General features: G+C 59.7%; 2 protein-coding genes across 4 annotated transcripts; both read left to right on the top strand.

The window, feature by feature from the left end:
• The first annotated feature begins 4,420 nt into the window (after positions 1-4,420).
• Positions 4,421-12,152, top strand: EMILIN1 (elastin microfibril interfacer 1). The gene is made up of 8 exons (XM_059660330.1): positions 4,421-5,058; positions 6,004-6,129; positions 6,584-6,804; positions 7,921-9,825; positions 10,145-10,261; positions 10,691-10,708; positions 10,854-10,991; positions 11,410-12,152. The coding sequence occupies exons 1-8, from the start codon at positions 4,889-4,891 to the stop codon at positions 11,751-11,753; spliced, it is 3,039 nt and encodes a 1,012-aa protein (XP_059516313.1). The 5' UTR covers positions 4,421-4,888; the 3' UTR covers positions 11,754-12,152.
• Positions 12,153-12,397: 245 nt separating this feature from the next.
• On the top strand, positions 12,398-23,285 carry KHK (ketohexokinase). 3 transcript variants are annotated; one of them, XM_059660338.1, is made up of 8 exons: positions 12,398-12,993; positions 15,973-16,089; positions 18,214-18,348; positions 20,345-20,417; positions 21,069-21,215; positions 22,557-22,645; positions 22,744-22,901; positions 22,987-23,285. In XM_059660338.1, exons 1-8 carry the CDS (start codon positions 12,902-12,904, stop codon positions 23,070-23,072), a joined length of 897 nt encoding a protein of 298 aa, XP_059516321.1. In that variant the 5' UTR covers positions 12,398-12,901; the 3' UTR covers positions 23,073-23,285. The 3 variants fall into 3 exon arrangements, with proteins under 3 accessions (XP_059516321.1, XP_059516323.1, XP_059516320.1); XM_059660337.1 differs by lacking the exon at positions 18,214-18,348 and adding an exon at positions 18,535-18,669 and having other exon boundaries at positions 12,405-12,993; XM_059660340.1 differs by lacking the exon at positions 18,214-18,348 and having other exon boundaries at positions 12,402-12,993.
• Positions 23,286-23,500: the final 215 nt, after the last annotated feature.

The following is a 23,500-nucleotide window of genomic DNA, read 5'->3' as shown; positions in this document are numbered from 1 at the left end:
AGGGGCCCGGGCTCAGGGGACGCTGCTGCTCCTGAGCCAAAGAAAACCACAGGCGTTCCCATGGGGCCGGGCAGCGGGTGGGGGACCAGTGCCGCCTGTGTGCACAGTGCGCTGGTGTGCACTCGCCCAGCGTGGCCTTCCTGGCCTGGTACCTTCACCAGCGTGTCCGCCATGCTTTGGTCCAGTAACTCCTAAGCTCAGCCTCTGCCTTCCGTAGTCCTGGCTCCTCTGGCCTCCCCACTCACCCCAGCCCTCACCCAGTATTTCCCAGAGGTTTCCTATTTAGAATCCCAAGCCCATGTCCCCTCCACATAACCTTGAAACCCCAGAATGTGTTTCCTCGAGGGGCCAGTCTGTTCCCAGCTCTGCTCGGCGAGAACGAGGGTCTAGGTCGTAAAGGATTACACACATTAGGCTTCATGTCCCCTGGAAATCTGAAGCAGATTCAAGTCCAAGCAGATCTTAGAGCTACGATTGGAACAGAACTAGATCCTGGAAAGCAGACTTTCCAGACTGTCAATGGCAGGAGGTGCTTCAGATTTCCAAGCCTGTCCCGGACCCGCGGAGCCAGGTGCCAGGCTTCCTAGACTGTCAGAGCGGAAGGGTGCCTCCAAGATCGTTTTATAAAGAAGGAAACAGGTCCAGAAGGCAATTGATTTGACCACGGTTCTACGACCGGTTAGAGACCGTGTTACCTGATTCTCTTTCCTCTGATCAATTAACCCAGAGCCACTGATTTATTTGGTATCAGTAGGTTGTCCTGGGTCAGGGACAAGAGGAAAAGGATGTATTTTAGAGCCATCCAGAAATGTCCTTCACCTCCCACAACTTCCTGTGCCTAGGTCACTGAGACTTTATCAGCCTTGAATGGGTCACTTGGCCTGGTGCCTAGAGAAATTGAAACAAAAATGGTCTCCAGGACAAAACTAGACCCAGCTAAGAACAAATAAAGCTTGAAAACAGTTTGGGTAGAAGAGTATGTGAGAAATGGGACAGGTACTGCCTCATCCTGTGAAGGAGGAGGGAGAGGATCTGGAGGGGGCACATGTGCAGCTTAATCTTTGTGATTAGTGTGACATTTTCAAGGAAAAGATGAGTTTAGAATTAGACTCAGGAGAAAAAAAATCACCCAGACCTGGGAGAAGGGAACTGAACCCTGAGTCCAGGGAGGTTGGTACCTAAAGTATTGCACCTGTAGAAGGGTTGGAAGGAAAAGGAAATGTATGCATTTGAGAGGAGGAGTAGACTTTTGCTCAAGAGTCCCCACAAGTTTGAATTCCCATCTGGGTTTGCATGACTCAAGGCCTAATTCATATTATTCCCTCCTTTTCCCCTCTCAATATTTATCTTCTGACAGATGCTTAGACATAAAATGTTCCTTACTACTACTGGTGTCCCCTGGCCCGCCCTGGGCACGAGCTCGTTGCTCAGTGATGGTCGACTGAATGAGTTACGTCGTAGAGCCAAGATTGCCCATTGGCACTAGACCCTTGGAAATTCCTCATCTTGGAGCGGTTATAAAATAGATACTGTCCTAGTGCCCCAAGGACTTAGCCTAGTTGACCTCAAGAATTCCAATTGCTTTGGAAATTTGTGGCCATCTGCCAATACTACCACTGCAGCCACCATGGCATTCTCCCTCATCTTAGTTTCCCCTACAGCCTCTTGCCCAACGCCTCGGGCCTCCCCAGTGAACCCAGAGCCACTGATTTATTTGATGTTTCACAGACATCCCTGTCAGCCCTGAGGTCTCAGCCCCTAATTATAGGACTAAATGATATGTAACATACTGCAATTGTATTTCAAAGCCAACATTTCTGACTTGACACACTTAAAATATAACCGGTTTTTAAACTTAAGGGGGCAGGCAAAGGGATGGGTGACAACTGGGAAGTGACGAGATGGCTGGGATGACTCCTCAGGTTGCCAGAGGCCTCCCGAGGGAGAGAAGAGGGGAAAGAACAGAGAAAGAAAGCCCACAGCAGTGGTCAGGACAACCTAGAGAGGAAGTGGGTTGGCTTCCTGCCAGAGCCAGGGCCTAGAACTGATGCTGAGACCAGGGACGAAGCAGCAACCTTGAAATCAGGATCTCCATCCGACACCTCTAAGGGGCAGCCACAGACTCCCATGTCTATTGGTTCCAGGGCTTACTCTCACCATCCCGTCTTCTTGTTGCATTGCTCCCAACCCTTAGCATTCACAGGACCTCAGAGGCCGGTCATTCAGTCACATTGAAGAGTTGGTGGCATCCTCCCATGGCTTCCAACCATTGCCCTGCAAACGGTTCCCAGAATCAAGATCCACATTTTGAATCATCTCCTGGACATCTATTTCTATTGAGATGTGTTACTCTCACGTTAAACTCAGTACAGGCCTACCTCGGAGATATTGCGGGTTCGGTTCCTAACCACAGCAAGTAAGTGAATATTGCAATAAAGCGAGTCGTAATGCTTTTGCTGGTGAAGGAAGTAAATTTGTAAACATGTGTAACATTTTCTATTTGTAAAAAAAAAAAGCAACATCTGTGAAGCCTAATAAAGCTAAATGCCTGTATGTTTAAATCAAGGTCATCCTTCTTTCCTCCAAACCTGCTCCTCCTCTCAACCTACCCATCCTGGCTAGAACCCTGGCATCTTCGCTGGTGTCTCCCTTCAGCTGCTCCCCTGGTACCCAGCCTTCTCTTTCAGGCCTGCACCACTTTGCAGTGCAGAATTTGGAAGGGACCTTAGACAACAGACCCCCAGTGGAGTCCCGGGACTTGCTCAAAGTGATAACGTAGTTAGAGGAGGAGCTGGAACCAGCATCCTCGTGCCCTAACACCCTGCCCACTGTTCTTGCTGATGGTCTTCAGTCTTCTCTCTGTGGGGATGCTGATCCCCTCCTCAAAATTGTGCAATCCAGGCTCTTAGCCAGTCATCTGAGGCTCTCCCTGATTTTTCCGCAATGCACTTCTCTGACTTTCTATGCAACTTCTTGACACAAATAAAAGCTAACAGCCCATTTACCACATGCCAGGCAGTATTCTAAACTCTGTGTGTATTAACAGCCCTCACAGACCTAGGAAGGAGGCACTGTTATTACTCCCAAGTTATAGATGGGGAAACTGAGGAAGACCACATTTCCCAACCTGAAACCTGTCTATTCCAAAACTTCTTTTCTGACTCCCGCAGCAGCCGCTGTCTTTCCGCTCCTCTTGCCCACAACACGCCTCCTCCATCAGCCTGGCCCCTAGGCGCTCTGTCTATCCCGCGTTATGTTAGTTTCTGTTTTGGAGCTTGGTCCCATTCTTCAATAGCCCCAGCTGCTCCTTACTGAGTCACACACACATGCCTTTGCACCTGGGCGCCTCTACCGTGCTCAGCACACGGCGCTCTCCTAGTACTTCCGCTCAGCCCTCCCAAGTGTCCCTCCACACGGGACCTCGTCCAGAACACAGCACTGAGGGCCAGGTGGTGGAGAGGGGCCCGCGGATGGAGAGGGGTCCGCTGACAGATCCCAACATCCCAGCCTGTCGGGTCAGGCTGACGCTGAGTCCTATGAGTCCCCAGCTGCTACAGAGGCTATCAGACTTGCCTCCACGCGAGGGAGTGACTTCCTTTACTCTGTGGTAGGGCTCAATTTGTCTACCTCCCTTCCCTCCCCCACTCATGGCCTGACCCTCCCCAAAACTAGTCTGGGGCCCATATTCATTTGGCCTTTTTCGAATGAGAGTCTCCTCTTGCCCAAGTTCTCCATGCTTGACAAGGTTGCTCCCCGTTTCCACATTCCTTCCTTCCCCTCTGGCTTCTCTGAATTTCCTGCCCGCCTCATGGAGTCCTTGTCCTTTGCCCTGGCCCAGTAGCCCTCTCTCCTATTCTCCCAAGTCACTGACTAGGTATTTAGAGTTTAATCTCAGCTCTGCTCTTAACTTGCTGTATTACCTTGGACAAGTTACTTTCCCTCTCTGAGCCTCAATTTTCACATCGTAAAAGGAGGGAGCTAGACTGGATGGTGAGTGATATTCTGCTGAGCTCTCCAGGCTCTCCTCTCTTCACAGTCCTCCCCTCTTCCTCTCACCTTTGGGACCCCCCCCCCCCCCGCAACCCCCACCCCCACCCCCCCACTGTCAGGTCTCTCCTCCCAGGAGAGGCCTGCCCTCGCCCAGGGGAGCTGTGGCTTCAGCTCCTGTTCCCTAGCTAAGCGGCCAGCCCTGGGCCTCCTCCCCAGCCCTGGCCCCGGCTCCACTCCATGTGGCCCGTCTGAGAGGCTGGCTCCAAGCCCGGCGGCAACTCCACATTTCTGTTTTTCCTTTTTTCCCCCCTCTTTCCCGGAGTTAACTAGAAGCAGATGTGGCGCACGATGGTTGGAGAGGTGGGGGGAGGAAGGGGGAGGCTGGACCGCCAGCCAGACAGGGGGGAAGGGAGGGGAGTGAGCAAGAGAGGGAGGCAGGAGGCCAGGGCCCGCCCCACACAGCCACTCTTGCGCCTCTGAACGGCCACAGGGGTAAAGTCCTGTCACCCCCAGGATCCAGTCATTGGGGAAAACGGATAAGGAGACCAGAAGAGGGCCAGCTGGGGTGAGGGGGCGGAGGCCCAGGAAGCAGCATCTGAGCGGGGCAGGGACCGGGCGCAGGAGGCCTGGGGGCGCCGAGAACAAACTCCCCTCAGAGGTGGAGAAGAGGAGAGCGGAAGGAACCGAGGGAGGGACGGACGGAACGGAGCCTGAGGCGGGAGGAGGAGGGGGAGAGGGGTCAGGCCAGGAGGCCAAGGAGGAGGCCTGTGGCTGGGGGCTGCTGGCAGGAAGCTGGGGACAGGACCCGACCCCGGAGCTGCGGGCATCCCCGCTCCAGGCAGAGGCGCCAGTGATCAGGCGGGATGTGCCTCTGAGGGCCACGGCCAAGCGCCCCACCATGGCCCCCAGGACCCTCTGGAGCTGCTACCTCTGTTGCCTGCTGACCACAGCCGTGGGGGCAGCTAGCTACCCCCCTCGCGGGTACAGCCTCTACACAGGGAACGGTGGGGCCCTCAGCCCCGGGGGGCCCCAGGCCCAGAGCGCCCCTCGGCCTGCCAGCCGCCACAGGTAAGTGTCTGGTGAAGAGGGGCCCAGCCCAAGGCTGATGGTAGGTGGGAGGGTGGGTCAGAAGTGGGTATCGAGGGCCCCGCTTTGGCTGCCCTCTCCTGGGCTGTCTCCCCAATGCAGGGAAGAGAGGGAGAGGAAGCCCATCCATCAGATGGCTCCTCACGAGCCCACCTTCCTGCTGGGCGTTTCCAGGCCCACCCCCCAATAGATAGGTCCTCTTCTCTAACCTCAGGGGGATCAGCTCCCTCGGCCTCGGCAGGACCTGAAGTTAGGTGTCCAGGGGGACGACCTGAGGGGCATGGCCGGGCCTTCCTGCCCTGTGTACCAGCCTGGGACCCTCGGGCAGCCCTTTCATCCCTTCCTGGGGCTTCCTCAGCCCCTCCAGGGATCCCTGATACTGACACGCTTTTGCTGGGCTCCTTTCGGCCTCTCCAGCCAACACAGATCCGAGGCCAGCAAACCCCCTGAGGGACAGGGCTCGTCAATGGCTTATTCTCTGCTGAACCCTGAGCTGGACCCCTGCCTGGGGGGCCTCTCCCCTGAGGGGTGGGTGGAAGCCAGCATCCAGGGAATCACCGAGTCACCAGAGGGCCCCGCCAGCCGGCTCACACAGGCCACGCCAGGCTAGAGACTGAGATAGAAAAGGGACACGAATGAATGGGTGAATCCAGAGGCTCCCCGGGCCCCCGCCCCAGCCGTGAGGATCGACTTCTCATAGTTGTGGTTTTCCATTCTGCGCCTCCTCTCCTGTCTTGAAAAGTCTTTATCGAGACTCCGGGCGGACAGGAAGGCGTGGGGGAGTTGCCCCTGCCAGAGCCCTGCTCCCACGGGTCCCCCAGGGCCCTTCATCCTTTGACCCCCCCCCCCCCGGCCCTCTGGTGGCCCTGGGCCCTCCCTGGGGTGTGTGTCCCTGGCTCTTGTGCCCACGTGGGGTTGTGCCTGCAGGAACTGGTGTGCCTTCGTGGTGACTCGGACAGTGAGCTGTGTCCTGGAGGATGGAGTAGAGACCTTCGTCAAGCCCGACTACCAGCCCTGTGGCTGGGGCCAGCCCCAGTGTCCTCGCAGCATCATGTGAGCCCAGCGCTGGGGAGTGGGTGCTTGGTGGGGCGGGCCAGGACAGCACTAGGGCGGCCAACTTGGGAATGTGCACCAAGCAGGTGGCGAGGGCAGGGCCGGGGGCTTCAGTCAGAGCCACTCTGAGGAGATGCTGAGGCAACAGCTTGGCTGGTGGGCACACTGAACTAGAGCACTCGGCAGCCCCTCAGTGCCTTCTCTGGCTGGTCATGCTCAAGGAGAGGAGTTCAAGGCTCCAGCACAGGACAGCGGAGGAAGAACAGCGATTTGGCCCTTGGCCAACAAGCTAGCTGACAGCTGTCAGCTGAGCAAGACCACATGCTGAACGGTGAGGGGGACCCAGCCTGAGGGACAGGCCTTGCCCACCAGCAGCTGCCCATCTCTGAGGCCAGGGGCCACGATCACCGACAGTGCAGGGAGGAGTAATGAGCCCTCCCTCCACCTCTCCCAGGTACCGCAGCTTCCTCCGTCCTCGCTACCGCGTGGCCTACAAAACGGTGACAGACATGGAGTGGAGGTGCTGTCAGGGATACGGGGGTGATGACTGTGCTGAGAATCCTGCCCCAGTGCTGGGTCCTGCGCCGACCACACCACGCCCCCGGCCACGGCCTGGCCGCCCCAACCTCTCTGGCTCCAGTGCAGGAAGCCACCTGAGTGGACTAGGGGGGGAAGGTGAGTATGGGAGCCCTGGAGAGAGTAGTGGGAAGTGGTGGGGGGGCAGAAAACGGGGGAAACCTCCATGTTCCAAGCCAGAAAAAAGGGACAGAAAAGAGTTAATGGGATCTCTGAGATTCCCTGTCCATGTGTGTGTGCGTGCATTGGCATGTGTAAGCGTGTGTGTGCGTGTGTGTACACCAGACAGAGATGGAGAGGTTGAGAGGGACCAGAGAAAAAGGAGGCAGAGAAAGTGAATGTGCTTACACATGCCCACATGTGGCCAAGATACTTCCTAGTTGGGAACAGCTGCGGGAAGAAGGGGGAATTCCTTCGGAAGCTTGGTCCAAGGGGATATAGACAGTTGGGACTACAAGTCCCAGCATGCACTGCAACCAACTCCAGGTCCCAGGCCCCTCCCTGGCCTCTGGAGACTGCAGGTCCCAGAATGCAGCAGTCCCTGCCCTGTTGCTTTCCCTCCCCAGTGTGCTGGGCCCTGCGGATGTGCTGTGTTTGCTTGCCAGGGAGCAAGTCATGTTGTAATTATGGAAACAGGAACTTCTGGCTGACTCTCCCCTCATCCAGCTGGAGCCCCCAGAGGCCTGCCACAGAGCTCATCTGTGTCCTGTGGTGCTGTGGAGCGGTGCTGCCCAGGAATGGCTGCGGTCCTGGGGCCACAGAGCCGCCCCACATTCCCATTTCACTTGCCGGGGGAGTGGCCGTGTCATACCTGTTTCACAGAAGGAAGCCGTTTCCATAGCGTTAAGAGACGCGCTGGACAGTGAGAGGACATGGGCTGGGCGGTCAGACGGATGACCTGGGTGTCCAACTTGGCTCTGCCACTTATTTAACTTGTAACCCATAGGCCAGCTACTTAAGCTCTCTGGTCCTCTGTTTCCCGCTCTGCAGAATGGGAAGAGCTCACGGTAGCTGCCCAATGGAGTGTTGCAAGGGGGAAAGATCTGGCCTTGAGGCATTCAGTGAATGAGAGTTTCTTTCTGTCTTTTCTTGCTCAAATCACCCCGCTAAGCCATAGTCAAATCAGTTAGGACCTCTGACCTCTTGCTGGAGTTGGACCTAGGAGGCTGGCACTGAGTCCAGCCCCGCTGCCTTATGTCTTCTCCTCTCTGCCAGGTCCTGGGGAGTCAGAGAAGGTGCAGCAGCTGGAGGAGCAGGTACAGAGCCTGACAAAGGAGCTGCAGGGCCTTCGGGGTGTCCTGCAGGGACTGAGTGGGCGCCTGGTGGAAGATGTCCAGAAGGCTGTGGAGACGGCCTTTAACGGGAGGCAGCAGCCAGCAGACGCAGCTGCCCGCCCTGGCGTGCACGAAACCCTCAACGAGATCCAGCAGCAGCTGCAGCAACTGGACAAGCGTGTCTCCACCCATGACCAGGAGCTGGGCCATCTCAACAACCATCACGGTGGTGGTGGCAGAGCCCTGGATCCGGCCCCAGCCTCTCCCGGCCACAGCGAGGAGCTGCTGCGGGAGGTGGAGCAGCGGCTGCAGGAGTCCTGCTCCGTGTGCCTGGCGGGGCTAGATGGCTTCCGCAGGCAGCAGCAGGAGGACAGGGAGCGGCTGCGAAGACTGGAGAAGCTACTGGAGGAGCGGCAGCGGCAGCTCGCCGGGCAGGCCGTGGGCCGCAGGCCCCCTCAGGAATGCTGCCCTCCAGAGCTGGGCCGGCGACTGGCAGAGCTGGAGCGGAGGCTGGAGGTCGTGGCCGGTTCCGTGACCGTGCTGAGTGGGCGGAGAGGCACGGAGCTGGAAGGTGCAGCGGGGCAGGGGGGCCATCCCCCAGGCTACACCAGCTTGGCATCCCGCCTCTCCCGCCTGGAAGACCGATTCAACTCTACCCTGGGTCCCTCACAGGAGCAGGAGGAGGGCCGGCCTGGGCGTCCTGGGGGCCTGACCCACTGGCTGCCTGCTGCCCGGGGCCGGTTAGAGAAGCTGGAGGGGACGCTGAACAATGTGAGCAAGGAGCTGGGTGGGCGGCTGGACCTGCTGGAAGAGCAGGTGGCAGGGGCCGTGCAGGCATGTGGGCAGCTCTGCTCTGGGGCCCTGGGGGAGAAGGACTCCCAGGTCAGTGAGACCCTCAGTGCTTTGGAGCGCAGGGTGCTGGACGGCGAGGGGCAGCTGCGGCTGGTCATCTCTGGCCTAAACAAGGTGGGAGCAGCTGGGGAGACACGGCAGGCCACGCTGGAAGGGTTGCAAGGGGTCGTAGGCCAGCTCCAGGGTCGTGTCGATGCTCAGGATGAGGCAGCTGCAGAGCTCACACTTCAGCTGAATCTCACAGCTGCACGGCTGGGCCAGCTAGAGGGTCTGCTACAGGCCCGCGGGGATGAGGGCTGTGGGGCCTGCGGGGGCGTCCAGGAGGAGCTGGGCCGCCTTCGGGATGGCGTGGAGCGCTGCTCCTGCCCCCTGCTGCCTCCACGGGGCCCGGGGGCTGGCCCGGGTGTTGGGGGGCCCAGCCGTGGGCCTCTGGATGGCTTCAGTGTGTTCGGGGGCAGCTCAGGCTCAGCCCTCCAGGCCCTGCAAGGAGAGCTTTCCGAAGTCATCCTCACCGTCAGCTCCTTCAATGACTCGCTGCATGAGCTCCAGGCCACAGTGGAGGGCCAGGGCGCTGACCTGGCCGACCTGGGAGCCACCAAGGACCGCATCATCTCCGAGATTAACAGGCTGCAGCAGGAGGCCACAGAACATGTCATGGAGAGCGAGGAGCGCTTCCGAGGCCTGGAGGAGGGGCAGGCGCAGGCTGGCCAGTGCCCCAGCCTAGAGGGGCGATTGGGCCGTCTGGAGGGCGTCTGTGAGCGGTTGGACACCGTGGCCGGGGGACTGCAGGGCCTACGTGAGGGCCTTTCCAGACATGTGGCTGGGCTCTGGGCTGGGCTACGGGAGACCAACAGCACCAGCCAGACACAGGCAGCCCTGCTGGAGAAGCTGCTGGGGGGGCAGGCGGGCCTGGGCAGGCGGCTCGGCGCCCTGAACAGCTCACTGCTGCTCCTGGAGGACCGGCTCCACCAGCTCGGCCTGAGGGACTTCACTGGTGAGGGGGCAAGAGGAGGCCTGGGGTGTGGGGGGACCCCTTTCCAGTTCTTTCTCCCTCTCTCACAACAGCCCAGCCTTAAGCCCATCCACTTTTCTTTGCTCTGCTCAGCATGGATTGCAGAGCCCATCCCGTCCCACAAGAGGTGATCCCGGGCCCCAGCTCCCCGGCTGTGGGTGGGGGTGGGGTGCTGCTCTGCCAGCCGGGCAGCCCGCATGGGCAGCCAGGGTCCCATCAACCTGTCCGTGGAACCATCACCCTCTCTGTCTTTTGGAAACTCCTTTTATGGCTCTCCTACAACAAACTTTTGTCACTGTAGGGCCTGCAGGTGAAGCTGGGCCCCCAGGGCCTCCTGGAGTACAGGGACCCCCAGGCCCCGCCGGGCCTCCAGGACCCCCAGGCAAGGATGGACAAAAGGGGCCCATTGGGCCACCAGGTATGTGGGCTGAGATCCTTGAGCGGCCAGGGTTACCGCCCCTCTGACATTCCCCTTTGAACTCGACAGGGAAGTGGGGAAAGGGATGAGGCATGGGGTCCCGATGGCTGACAGTGATTAGGAAAGTGGCCGGGCCCTGGGATAGGCACTGTTGGCTGATTGGATATGGTGGCCTCACTGCTGACTTGAAGACCAACGCTGAGCCTACAAGGGTGTGTCGGGTGTGAAAGGCTAAGGGCATAGGCCCAGCAGTTGACAGCGTGGCCCTGCTCCTCCTCTCCTTGGTACCCCATTCCTGCTTTGGAGTCCGTATAGCACCTAGCACAGCCGGACAGACTCAGCAGATGTTTGCTGAGTGACTGAGAGCTTCTCTCTCTCTCTCTCTCTCTCTCTCTCTCTCTCTCTCTCCCCTCTTTCCTCCTCTCACAGGTCCCCAAGGTGAACAAGGTAAGTTCTCATTTGAGGCTGGAGGGAGGGGAACTGAACTAGGGGCTGGAGGATGGAAGGCCTCAGGCAGCCCTGGCGGTAGAGACTCCCGAGGGGAAGGAGCTGGCTGAGCATCTACTCTGACACCCACCCTACCCCCACTCAGGAGCGGAGGGGGCACCAGCAGCCTCCGTGCCCCGGGTGGCCTTTTCAGCTGCCCTGAGTCTGCCCAGGTCTGAGCCAGGCACAGTGCCCTTCGACAGAGTCCTGCTCAATGATGGGGAATTCTATGATCCAGAAACCGGTAAGCCGGGTAGGGGGCTGGCTGCCCGGGGAGGAGGGGGGCGGGGCGGGTGGAGAGGCCATGCAGTGATGGCCCATTCCCGCCCTCAGACGAGGTGGACCTCTTCCTGCTCCGATTTGGGAGAGTCCCAGTCCTCCCTCCATCTACCCATTTTCACCACAGCTTGACTGACTGCGGGGTGGGGAGGGGAGGAGTCATTAGCTCAACAGCTTTTTGGGGGGAGTGGGGGGCACTGTTTTGAGTGCTGGGGGTGCGGGAATGAACAAAACACCAGATCTCCTGCGCTCGCTCGTGGAGCTTGCAGTCTTGTGGGGGAGCGGTGAAAAGACCCAGCAGGTCCCTCCCTAGTCCAGTTCTGGGTCCCAAAGCCCGCGGGCCCTGCCACCTGCCTCCCCCTGACGGCCATCCTCGTCCCCAGGCGTGTTCACAGCGCCGCTGGCTGGACGCTACTTGCTGAGCGCCGTGCTGACCGGACACCGGCACGAAAAAGTGGAGGCGGTCCTGTCCCGCTCCAACCTGGGCGTGGCGCGCATAGACTCCGGGGGCTACGAGCCCGAGGGCCTGGAGAATAAGCCGGTGGCTGAGAGCCAGCCCAGCCCGGGCGCCCTGGGCGTCTTCAGCCTCATCCTGCCGCTGCAGGCGGGGGACACGGTCTGCATCGACCTGGTCATGGGGCAGCTGGCGCACTCGGAGGAGCCGCTCACCATGTTCAGCGGAGCCCTGCTCTACGGGGACCTGGACCTGGAGCTGGAACAGGCGTAGGCAGGGGCCCGGGCCGACCGGCCTGAAGTGTCTGTGCCGCCAAAGAGCCATCTGGGGGGGCGGGCACCCCAGCCCCAGGTGCATCGCCGTCTCCAGACCCGACCGGCAAAGGCGCCCAGAGCAGCCTCCCCGCCCCCCAGCCCACCCGACCCCCGCAAACGGAGCGTGCCAGGTGGGGGTCTCCGGAGTCCCCTCGTCCAGACTGTGAGCCTGATCGCTGTCCCCCGCAGGCCCCGGGCTGCGGAGGAGCGGGTCCCGGACCCTAGAAGCTCCCCCAGCGGCTTCTAGGCCGGTCCCCCGGGTTCCAGGGCGCTCCTGAGGCGCTCCGCCACCACCGCCATACTAAACTATTCAGGAATAAAGACATTTGGTTTTTATAAAAAACAGAACAAAACGAAACACACCGTCTGCTTCAGTATGTCCGGGGGTAGGTGGGCGTGCACAGGGCTCGGCGCGGGGTAGCTCCGCCCGCACTGGCGGTGGACGCGTGGGCGGCGACCTGCGTCTGCGGCTGAGCGCCCCAGCGGGGCCGTCCTCCAGGGCCCGCCCGTCTCGCCGGTGTCCGCCAGGGGGCGCTGAGCGCCCCTCCTCGTCACGTGACCAGCGCCGCGCACCTGGCGGCCCAGGGCGGAGGCGGGGCCCGGGTGCAGCCGTGCCTCGGCTTAGCGGAACCAGCCGCAGCCGCGAGGCCGGCGCCGACCCGCGGATCCAGCGTGCGGAGCGGCAGCGGCGGGTGCCGGAGAGGGCGGGGCATGGGCACCTGCTCAGGAGCGCGCCTAGCCGCACTTCAGAGAGGTCTGCATTAGCTCCGAGTCCGTCTGACAAATGAAGACCTCAGGCCGAGAAGGGGGAGGTGTTGCCATCTGCAGGGCCACGCCGCCTGCTAAAGCGAGGCCGGGACCGAGACCGCGGAGTCGGCGCTCCCAGGACCGCTTGGGTCGGTGGGCGGAGGGAGCAAGGGCCCCGCGGCGCTCTTTGCACGACGCTGCACGCCCGCTGCTGCGGGAGGCTCCCTGGAGGCGGAGCTCGGGACGCGGAGGAGGAGCCAGGCAGCCTCGGGGAGCGGGGACACAATCCTGCGGCATAAAACCCCGCGCCCCGGACGAACCGCTGCACCCCGGCGGGCGGAAAGCTGCGGGAGCGGCCTCATGGGAGAGAAGCAGATACTGTGCGTGGGGCTGGTGGTGCTGGACATCATCAATGTGGTGGACAAGTATCCGGAGGAGGACACGGACAGCAGGTAGGGGCGCTCGGGCCCCTGAGACCCCAGGGGCCGCCGCAGCCCCGCCTCGGTGCCCCGAGGCCCAGACTCCAGGGCTGGGGCTGTGAGAGTCCAGCCTCAGAAGCGGGGCCCCGCGCCCTCTGTCCGGGACCTGGGGAAAGAATTGAGTCCTTTAGTAACGAGACCCGGGCTTCAGATAGCAGTGTGTTCACCGATTCCCATTTCAACCCTGGGACTGTTGGGGGGCATGATTATCCCCGTTTTACCCACAAGACTCTGAGAGGAAGTGATTTGTCCAAGGGCACGCAGCTAGTCCGGTGCAGGGCCAGTTATTATTATTATTTATTTTAACAACAATATCTATGCCCTTGCCTCTCACTTAGCATTTACTTCTAATTTAGTTACCACATATATATCGCATCTATTTCTCTTTTTTTGAATTGATTTTTCACAGAGAGGAAGGGAGAGGGATAGTTAGAAACATCGATGAGAAAGAAACATCGATCAGCTGCCTCCTGCACACCTCCTACTGGGGATGTGCCCGCAACCAAGGTACATGCCCTTGACCGGAATCGAACCTGGGACCCTTCAGTCCGCAGGCCGATGCTCTATCCACTGAGCCACACCGGCCAGGGCTCTTATATTTACTCTTGATAAGGAGTTAGACTGCAATCCCAGGTGGAGGGCAGGGCTTCCTCTTGGGGCAGCCCAGTGCTTGGGATCCTGGGAAGAACTGCTCCTTGGCCATCCGTTGTCTCAGCCACAACTGGATAAAAGGCCAGTCCAAGGCTGGGCCCCGCGAGACACGCCATCCGATAGCCTTGAGGCTAAGTGAGCGGCGAGGCCAGGCGTTGCTCGGGCTTTGGGTCCATCCAGCCCTGTTGGATCACAGCAGCCCAGGGAAGTGTGGAAAGACCGGCCAAGTCCTTTCTTGGTAGATGTGGAGGAATTAGGTGATTGTCGTGAGGCCGTGTGCTCAATGGGCGGCAGAGCGGCAGCCGCAGCCCACGCCTCCTGACCCCGAGTCTAGTGCTCCAGCCCTCGTCCTGCACAGTCATTGCCTGTGCTCCCTGTCCCGCCGGAGCTGACCCTTTGCTTTGGCTGCTCTGTTTGCCAGGGGTTAGAGCCTCTTGCCAGGGTGCAGGGGCCGTGGGGGAGAGGCACAGGGTGTGCCTGCCTCCGGAGGTGGCTAGGGGGAGGAGACCTGCCCCCCACACCCCCCCCCCCCCGCCCCCCGGACTGGGGCTGGTTCCGGAGGCAGGAATAAGTGAGGGCCTCTCTGGAGACCTGTCCCTGCTCTCCATGCTCCTTGCGCTTGAGGGTGCACCTCCCTCCCCCTCACACCCTTGGCTCTGCTGCTCCGCAGAGCACTTGGGTTGAGCTCAGGGCCTCTGTCCTGTGCTCCCATCCCACCCAGCCCAGCTCTTCCACTCTGTTGTGCCTCCCAAATGAGCAAGCCGGAGTGGGGACCCCGTCCTCCCCACCTGTCCCAGGCTCTCTGTGCTCCGTGGGCAGCGGGGGACTCTCGGGAGCTGCCACCCGGGACTCGGCCAGCCCCTGAGCAATGGCCCTGCCTCGCAGAGGCCAGGCCGAGAAGAGCCTTCCAGAGAGCGAGCATCCTCCTGGTCAGCAGATCCTTTCTGAACGTGAGGGTGGGTGTCGGTGTGACTTTGAAGGGTGTCCACAGAGTAGAACTGTATCGTCTTCCCCTGAAAACTCCTCCAAGGTGGGGCCTAACTGCTCTTCATTTAAAAATACGGAGCGCATTGCCGTGGTTGGGAGTCAGGAGTAACTTGGTGTGATTTTGAGCATATCGGATTCCCCTCGGCTCCTCTCTTCTCTGCTTGGACGTTTCTCTGAAGGTCACAGCTTGAGAAAGGTGTGACCCTTTCCAAATCAGCCTCCTTCTTCCTAATGCGATCATGGCCTCCTTTTCCCAAGGCGGAAGGGCAGTTCGGGGGGACGTTTGTGTACGAATAGACCTTTGTCTAGAAATTCTGCTGCGTTCGTTTCCCTTCACGAGTGATGCTTTGGGACGTGGTTCACAGTTCTTCCTCTGGGTCTGGGAGAATAGAAATAGCAGCTGCACTGGGTACCTCCCAGTGTCACTGGAGCACAAATGAGAAACCATGAAAGCTTTTTGACTATTCTGCATGTTACCGTGTTTGTCCTTGGTGATGCCAGTGAAGTTATACAGGTGTATTTTGAGGTAGTTTCCTCTTGTTAGACTTTCAGTAAAGACCGAGAAAAAATAAAGGACCAAAAGGTAACTACGTGAGGTGGTGAATGTGTCAACTAACCTCATTTGTGGTAATCATTTCGCAATATGTGTGTATATCAAGTCACATCGTGCTGCTTAAACTTACAAAATGTTAAATGTCAGCGACATTTCAGGAAAGCTGGAAAAAGGAAAACAAAACAAAAATAATGGAGGAATAACTGGTCTTCACCCAATAATCTTTTTAACTTGTTAACAGTTAGCTCTCCTCCTCTTATATGATCACCGTGTCCAGGTTACTTCCTGTCTTCGTTCAACCTGAGTTATTATGGAAGCGGCTCTACTCACACAGGAGCAGGCAGTAAACTGAATACCTTTGGGAAGTGGCACTTGGAGTTATCCAGCTCTTAAGGGGAGGCGGACAGTACAGCAGCTGTCCCCGGGGGAGAGATGGGCCATTATGATTGGGGAGGAGCTAACCCAGAGGGAGTGGAACCCTCACATTGTAATGGACCTGAGTGAGGGGTTTCCTCATGTCATAAGAATAGGTGGAAGATGGAAATTAATTGCCCTGGCCAGGGATCAAACCCGCAGCCTTGGTGCATCAAGATGATGCTCTGACCAACTGAGCTACCCGGGCAGGGCCTGGCCTGGGTGCTCTCTCGGGGATCTCTCCTAGCGATTACATCCTGCGAGCCCGACCCAGGGCACTGTGGCCAGCCCTGGTCGCCCCAGGACGAGCCTGCTGAAGTTGCAGGGACCCTCCTTGTGTTTTACAGGTGCTTGTCCCAGAGATGGCAGCGTGGAGGCAATGCATCCAACTCCTGCACCGTCCTCTCCCTGCTAGGAGCCCCCTGTGCCTTCATGGGCTCACTGGCGCCCGGCCATGTTGCTGAGTGAGTTGAGGAGGGAGCAGGGGAGGCCTGCCCACAGCGGGGAAGGGAAACGCAGTCTTAACCCTGGACGGGTGGGCTATAAGGAGTGGTCTGTGGCCACCAGGAACGGGTGGGAGGGCACGGATGGATACCGGCATCCCGGAGCCGCCCTAGCGTGGCTTGTCTGCTGCTCAGATGTTAACGCTGCTCCTGGTAAAGGTTTCGTTTCCACAGCCTGGTTCCTGCGCCCGTCGCTGGAGTCTGCTTCAGCTTCCCCACCTTCTCCTCCTTGCTTCCAACAGACTGCGGTGGTGCGACTTTGCCCTTCTTAAATCCCTCACCCTGGCTGTGCTTGAGGCAGAAAGCAGTTAGGGACCTGCTGTCCCCATCCTCCCTCAGGGTTGTCCATCATCCATGGTCCAAGGGTCCAGGCTTACAGTTTCTTTCCCAGTTGAGGGGGCGGGACCAGTGCTCACGTCCCCATTGATCCCTGACGCCGCCTGTTAAAGCTGGGCCCGACCCAGGCCTCCGGGCTCAGCGCCGTGAGGCTGTGTGTGGTCCGTAAGCGGCCCACGCGCTCTCCATGCTGGCTGCCGCAGGGACCAAGCGTCCTTTGACCCCTGGCACTGCCGACTCAGCAGGCGTTTATCAGGAGGCGAGGCCCACACTTTGCCCACTGCGGGCACGGGGCAGGCTCCGGGCTGCTGGCCTGTGAAGCCCAGCCCTTTGAACCGTGTTTAGGAGGACCTGCTGCCGGCCCAGCGCCCTGAGCCACAGCCAGATTCCTTTCCTTGATGCACCGGCACGAAGCAAATTGGGGCGAGAGCCTGCCCTGTGAGGTGGGACCGAGGGACCCAGCGCCAAGAGCTGGTCAGTCATTGACCCTCTTCAGCAGCTGCCTCCCCCCCAGTTAGAGGCCGGGCCGGCTCTTGCTTAGAGCAGGGGACCCACCTTTGTGTAGCAATCGTGCCGATGGCGGCCATTCCCAATTCTCCCCGCGTGCCCCACAAACATTCAGTGAGCACCTACCATGTGCCAGGCACTGGGTACCAAACGTTATTTGGCAAACCAGACCATATTTTCTAGGCTGTGGAAAAGCTACTATTTTAAGGGTCCTTGGGGTCTGAGACAAGGACCGACGTCCTGACCTGCTGTGTGAATTACATGCCGTTGGATCGGCTCCAGCTCCTGGCGACCCTCTGAACGAGTGGTGCCCACAGTGTCCTGTCCTCACCAGCCCTGCCCAGCCCCTGTGGCTTCTCTTACGGAGTCCGTCCATCTCAGATTTGCTCTCCCTCTCTTCCCGCTGCCTTCCTTTTCCCCAGCATTATTGTCTGGCCACCTTTACACACACCTGTGTTGTCCAGCTTTGGTGCTGCCAGAAATGGGGCCCAGCCTCAGTGAGAAAAGCCAGGATGATGGCTGGACGACTGGCGTATGTGCCAGGTCCTAGGCACAGGATTGCGTTCTCAGAGAGGGCCCGGGAGGTGCAGTCTTCCTGGGGGGCTGCCCCTGCCCGACTCACTCTGATGGGAGGGGATTCTGGGTAAGAGTCCTGTAGCAGGCCCGTAGGGAGGGCCAGCAGGCACTGGGAGCCAGCTCACTGCCCGGGAGGGTGGGCTTGGCTGCCAGAGGCGAGGGCAGTGAGCAGCTCCCCAAGCCCCAGCTTCCTGGCCGGGCATCCTGGAGGCGGGTGTAGAATGCGAGGACTCCCTGTAGGACTGGAAGGGACTTCAGAGAGAGGAGAGCCCTGGGGACCGGTGCAGAGGGCGGCCGGGGGCAAAGTGTCACCTTGGTAATGATTAATTCTGCCTGGGCCTCGCGTGACGCAGGCCACGGTGCCCTCACCTGCCTGCTGCAGAAGGGCAGTGCTGTAGGCCCCAGGTCTTCCCGGGAACTTTATGAATGAAGCAGGTCCTTTCCAGCGCGAGTCGGGACCTGAGAGAATGACCCTTAGTGTGTTTCTCACTGAGCTCCAGCCTCTGCATTCCTGCCTCTCCCGCCTCCTTGCACAGCCACAGCCGGCGATCTCTAGTTCCCTCCTGGCCCCCTCTGCTTGCACCCTGGGTCCTCGCGGCCCTGCCAGCGACCTCCGGGCCCCCAAACCTTGTCAACTGCACCTCCCCCGGGTTCCTCCGCCGGCAGTTTTGTCCTGGATGACCTCCGTCGCTATTCCGTGGACCTACACTACACGGTCTTTCAGACCACAGGCTCCGTCCCCATCTCCACCGTCATCGTTAACGAGGCCAGTGGCAGCCGCACGATCCTACATGCCTGCAGGTTCGTACACCGTCTGCGCCTCGCCAGCTGCCGCCGCCATCGCTGAACTCGCAGAACAGGGCCTTCTCTTGCAGGGCCCTCCGCACCGCGTGCTCCAGCACCTCCCACCCCCGTGGAAGGTCCGGGCACTCGTAGGCTCTAATGTGTGTCTCCTTGCCCTTCCCTTGGCTCGGGCTCCATCCCAAGTTTCCTGGTGACTGACTTCAGGCAGCGGGGTGTGGACGTGTCTCAGGTGGCCTGGCAGAGCCGGGGGGAGACCCCATGCTCTTGCTGCATCGTCAACAACTCCAATGGCTCGCGCACCATTGTGCTCTATGACACGTAAGGCCCCTTGGCCTCGCCCTGCCACACCCACCAATCAGCTCTCTCCCTCGCCGCCACGGGCATCCCAATGGCCCACCCTCTGTGGCCTCTCGCTTTGTACCAGAAATTGTCCCTATGCCAAGCTGCTCAGTGATTTCTGAATTGTTTTCAATGAGGGGAGATGGGAGGTGGGAAGGGGTGGGCTTTGCTCTGCTCGGCAACCTGGCCTTGGTCAGTACCAAGGATGGGCAGGCAAAATGCCCCAGATGTAATTTGTGATGTGATTCCTCCATCATTACTCAATCAGCAGCCCGCATTTGGGAGCCGGGAAATTTTTCTGGGGGCGGAGGGATGGGAGATGTGATTCAAACCATCTTAAGCCCTGGGGGGGCCCGGGGGATTTCCAGGGTCAGCCTCAGAGTTGCCGGCCTGCAGCCTGGCACCAAGGAGCTGGGGTTTGGGTGTTCAAAAAAGAGGAGGCCCTGCCAAGGTGCCACATCATGAAGCCAGCCCACACGCACACACCATTCGCAGCCATTGATGCGCTAGAAACTGAGGATCTCAGAGGGTTCGTTTACTGGGCACATAATATGTGCCAGGGACTGTGTTAGGGCTGAGATGGCCTAAACTCAGCTGCCCTGGGGCTCAGGCCCTCCCTCCCGCCCAGCGTGACCACTGCATCTAGAGAGGTCACCCTAGGACTAGCTTTGTGGCCAGGGTCCCTGGGCTCTGTGCGTCCCAGTGAATGAGTGGGGGGCATACATGCTAGTGGCAACACTCACATGGGGCGATCCTACTCATCTGCCCATCAGGCATCCGTCTGTAGCAACTCTCATCAAGGACACAACGTGGGTGTTCCCAGGAAGGGAGGCGGAGAGCTCCGAGAGAAGTGTTTGTTGCCTGCTGGCCTCAGTCCAGGCATGGCCACACTCTCTGTTACCTGCAGAGGCCTGTGAGGCGGGGGTTGGGGCCCATTTGCTGGGGAGGCGCAGGTGCCACAGCTAGCGAAGTGGGTGGAGGCTTCGGCTCCGGATGCAGAGAGCACATGGGCTGTGTGTAGGCCTCTGGCCAGGGAGGTCAAGGCAGAGCCTTGGGGGGTGTCCACACCGCAATTAGTCAAATACAAACGCATCCTCGAGCACTAAGCTTAACCACACGGCTGTGACACGGAGCCGCCAAACTCCAGGCCGTGGTGCTGTCACTGCGGTGGTGCCAGACGTGAGCTCCCAGCAGAGGAGCCATGGCCGTTGTAGTTTCCCAGGGCACTGCATGCTGGGAGCTCTGTGTGTGGCTAGCAAGGGGGGGGGCGGGTCCTGGGAATTGTAGTTCTTGGTGCTCTTAGGGCATTCTGGAAGATGTGGTCTCCAAGGCACACAGAACTGGCTCCTTGACACATACTTGGGTTGAGTTTGCCCTCACATCACATCACAGCCCCCAACACAGGAAGGGGCGCCCTAGCAGACTGCCCCCAGTCGTCTGGATGGAGCCAAGTGGGGCGAGGAGTGTTGTCAGTTTAGCCTGGGATGGGGTCTGTCCCGGGGCTGAGCCTCAGAAGCCGGTGCTGTAGATTCAGCTTCCTGCCCTGCGTCCGTCAGGGCCAGGCGTGAGGACGCCAGCAGCCTGTGGGACTCCTGGCCCTGGCCAGCCTCTCACCATGCCACGTCTTCTCTGTCCTTCCCATCTCGTGACGCAGGAACCTGCCAGATGTCTCTGCTGCGGACTTTGAGAAGGTGGATCTGACTCGGTTCAAGTGGATCCACATTGAGGCAAGCCCTGCCCCCCCTGTGTCTCGAAGGGCTCAGCCTGCCACCCTTCGTGTTTTGCCTCCTTCTTGGTTTCTTTGAGCCATGACGTGCCTTAGAGATGAATGAATCTGACCCCCATCCCCTTTCCATCCTACCTTATGTTGTTAGGCAGAAAACTAAGGCCCACAAAGATTGGGTGACTCAAGACCACACAGTAGGATGTAGGCACCAGAAGCAGGATGCTGGCCCCAGGCAAAGCCCGTGGTCTGTGCTACAGGCCGGCCCACACTGGCAGGAGCCTGGCTGGAGGAGGCCTCACCCATACCTCCCTCCCACATCCAGGGAACTAGAATCTTCATTGCAGGAGAGGTTTTGGATGGAGTCTGGGGGGTAGGAAACCCCAAGAAGCCCCGAGTTCTCATCCTAGCCCTGTCGCTAACTTCCTGTCGGTCCTTAGGACAGTCTCTTTTATTCTCTAGTCTCTTCATCTATGAAACGGAAGGACTGGTTGGTCAGGTCTCTAAGGTCCGCGATAGCTCTGAGATCTTTAGATTGAGAATGGGGTTCCCCAGCCACCCTACCCCCTCACCCAGAGTTTCAGCAGGAAGGGACGAACGAACCGGAGTGGCTGGGCAGTGCCCGGCGGTCCTGAGCGGCCCTGCTCTGCCCCAGGGCCGGAACGCGTCGGAGCAGGTGAAGATGCTGCAGCGGGTAGAGCAGCACAATGCCAGGCAGCCTCCGGGGCAGAAGGTCGGGGTGTCCGTGGAGGTGGAGAAGCCCCGGGAGGAGCTGTTCCAGCTGTTTGGCTACGGAGACGTGGTGAGTCCCAGGCCGCTTCTTGCCGCATCCAGCCAACCTGGTTCTTAAGAGGAGCCGGAGAACTGCCTTGTCCTGCCTAGTGCCTGGAGCAGCTAGGTCCTCATGGCCCGCCGGTGTTGGCAGGAGGGGGCAGAGCAGAGGCCGGTCCCCAGCTGTGGGCTCCGGTCCCCAGCTGTGGGCTCCGGTGCCGGCCTCGGCAGTAGCCCAGGAAAGCTCTACCCCGGGGGGTGCGTAGGTAGGAGGGAGCCGAATGGCCTTGGCAGGGCGAAGGCAGCCAGCCGCAGGGCGAGCCTGTGTGGAAGCATCTCTTCCCCGGCCTCCTCCGTCTTTTTCTCTTCACAGGAGGGAGAGGACTGTTTTCTGAGGTGTCCTCCAACTCTGGGGAGGGTGACAGGCTGTGGGAGCCACTCGGTGAGGGAGGATGGGCAGGGGCCTTGCGCACGTGGATTTGAGCAGGGCGGGGTGTAAATGGGATCGGGTTGACAATCTTAGCATCACTGTGGGAGCTGGTCAGTCGTCAACCTTGGCTGCAGGTTAAGAGATATGGATGCCTGAGCCCCACCCCTGTGGGTTATTTGATGGGTCGGGGTGGGGCTTGGGCTGAAGTATTTTTTACCAAAACCGTCTCTGGCAATTTTGTAAAAAATATATTCTTATTGATTTGAGAGAGGAAGGGAGAGGGAGAGAGAGATAGAAACATCAATGATGAGAGAATCATTGGTCGGCTGCCTCCTGCACACCCCCTACTAGGGGACCGAGCCCGCAACTTAGGCATGTGCCCGTGACTAGAATTGAACCCGGGACCCTCCAGTCCACGGGCCGATGCTCTATCCACTGAGCCACACTGGCCAAGGTGGCAATTCTAATTGTGGTTGGTGTGAGGTCTCTAAGGTCCATGATAGCTCTGTGGTTGGTGTGGTTGGTGTGAGGCAACTTCCGAGGCCCTACCCCTTAGTTTTTAAGATGAAGAAACCAGACCCAGAGGGCATAGTTGTATGAGAAAAACAAACCCCAAACAAAACTGAGAGTTGGTTTCAGTTGGCAGTGGTAGATTCCACCCCAAGATGGCGCTCCAGGCTCGCTGTGGGTTTCCAATTGGGAGGAAATTCATGGATCTTAGAACAAACAGACCAGGGCGTGTGCCCCGAGTCACAGCTGTATCCTGGCATATCTTGAGCATGAAAACATGTTTCTGTGGGGCAGCGACATGCTATTTTGGGGGTGGGGTGGCCACGTGGGAGGAGCGGGGTCATAATGTGGGGGCAGTGCTAGGCTGCTGGTGGGAGTGCCCGAGCTCGGACTAGAGGTAGGGTGATCGTCAGCCTCTCCCTCTGTGCACAGGTGTTTGTCAGCAAAGATGTGGCCAAACACTTGGGGTTCCAGTCAGCGGTGGAGGCCCTGAGGGGCTTGTACAGCCGTGTAAGGAAAGGGTGAGCCGGGCGAGCCAGGGAGGGTGGGTGTGGGAAGTGGGTGAGCCTGGACTCGGGGTCTGCCCTGGGGAGAGGGACTGAGGCTGAGGGTCTGGCAGGGCTACGCTGGTCTGTGCCTGGGCTGAGAAGGGCGCCGACGCCCTGGGCCCTGACGGACGGCTGCTCCACTCGGATGCCTTCCCGCCGCCCCGCGTGGTGGATACTCTGGGGGCCGGCGACACCTTCAACGCCTCTGTCATCTTCAGCCTGTCTCAAGGTGAGTCCCTCAGCAGCAGGCACCAGGCTGGGGCCGGGCCCTGCCCCACGGCCTGGCTGATCCAGCGGCTTGTCCCTCCCTCCAGGAAAGAGCATGCAGGAGGCGCTGCGGTTTGGCTGCCAGGTGGCCGGCAAGAAGTGTGGCCTGCAGGGCTACGATGGCATCGTGTGATGCCCTGAGGCAGCAGGCAGCAGCTCACACCCCCCCGGGGGCCAGTGGCACCGGCTGCTGCCTTCTCCCCTCCGTCCAGCCTGGCATCGGGGCGGCCCTGGCCCTGCTCCTGGGCAGACGCTGGCCGTGGGAGGGCTCCACCTGCACCTGGGTCCTGGCGTCTCACACCGCAGAGCCACAGAGCAAATAAATCTCCTTCCCATAGCCCGCTTCCTCTGGCAGTCTGTCTGTCCTTGCCCTCCAAGCTCCTCTGGCTGGGGCTTCCCCCCATCCTCCCAGTCCGCCTCCCCACCCAGGCCCGGAGGAGGGGCTGCTGGGCCAGAGCAGCAGGCGATTCCAGGCTTGCTGCCAGCTGTGCCCCTGCTGGAGGCCGGGTTCAGGGATCCGTCGTCACAGGGAGCCTTCCTGGCTGCGGAGGACACCCCGCT

The sequence above is a fragment of the Myotis daubentonii genome, chromosome 12 (genome assembly GCF_963259705.1).
Source record: "Myotis daubentonii chromosome 12, mMyoDau2.1, whole genome shotgun sequence".
Lineage (NCBI taxonomy): Eukaryota > Metazoa > Chordata > Mammalia > Chiroptera > Vespertilionidae > Myotis > Myotis daubentonii.
Note: the sequence above shows the minus strand (reverse complement) of the source record. Positions and strands in the feature narration are given on the sequence as shown.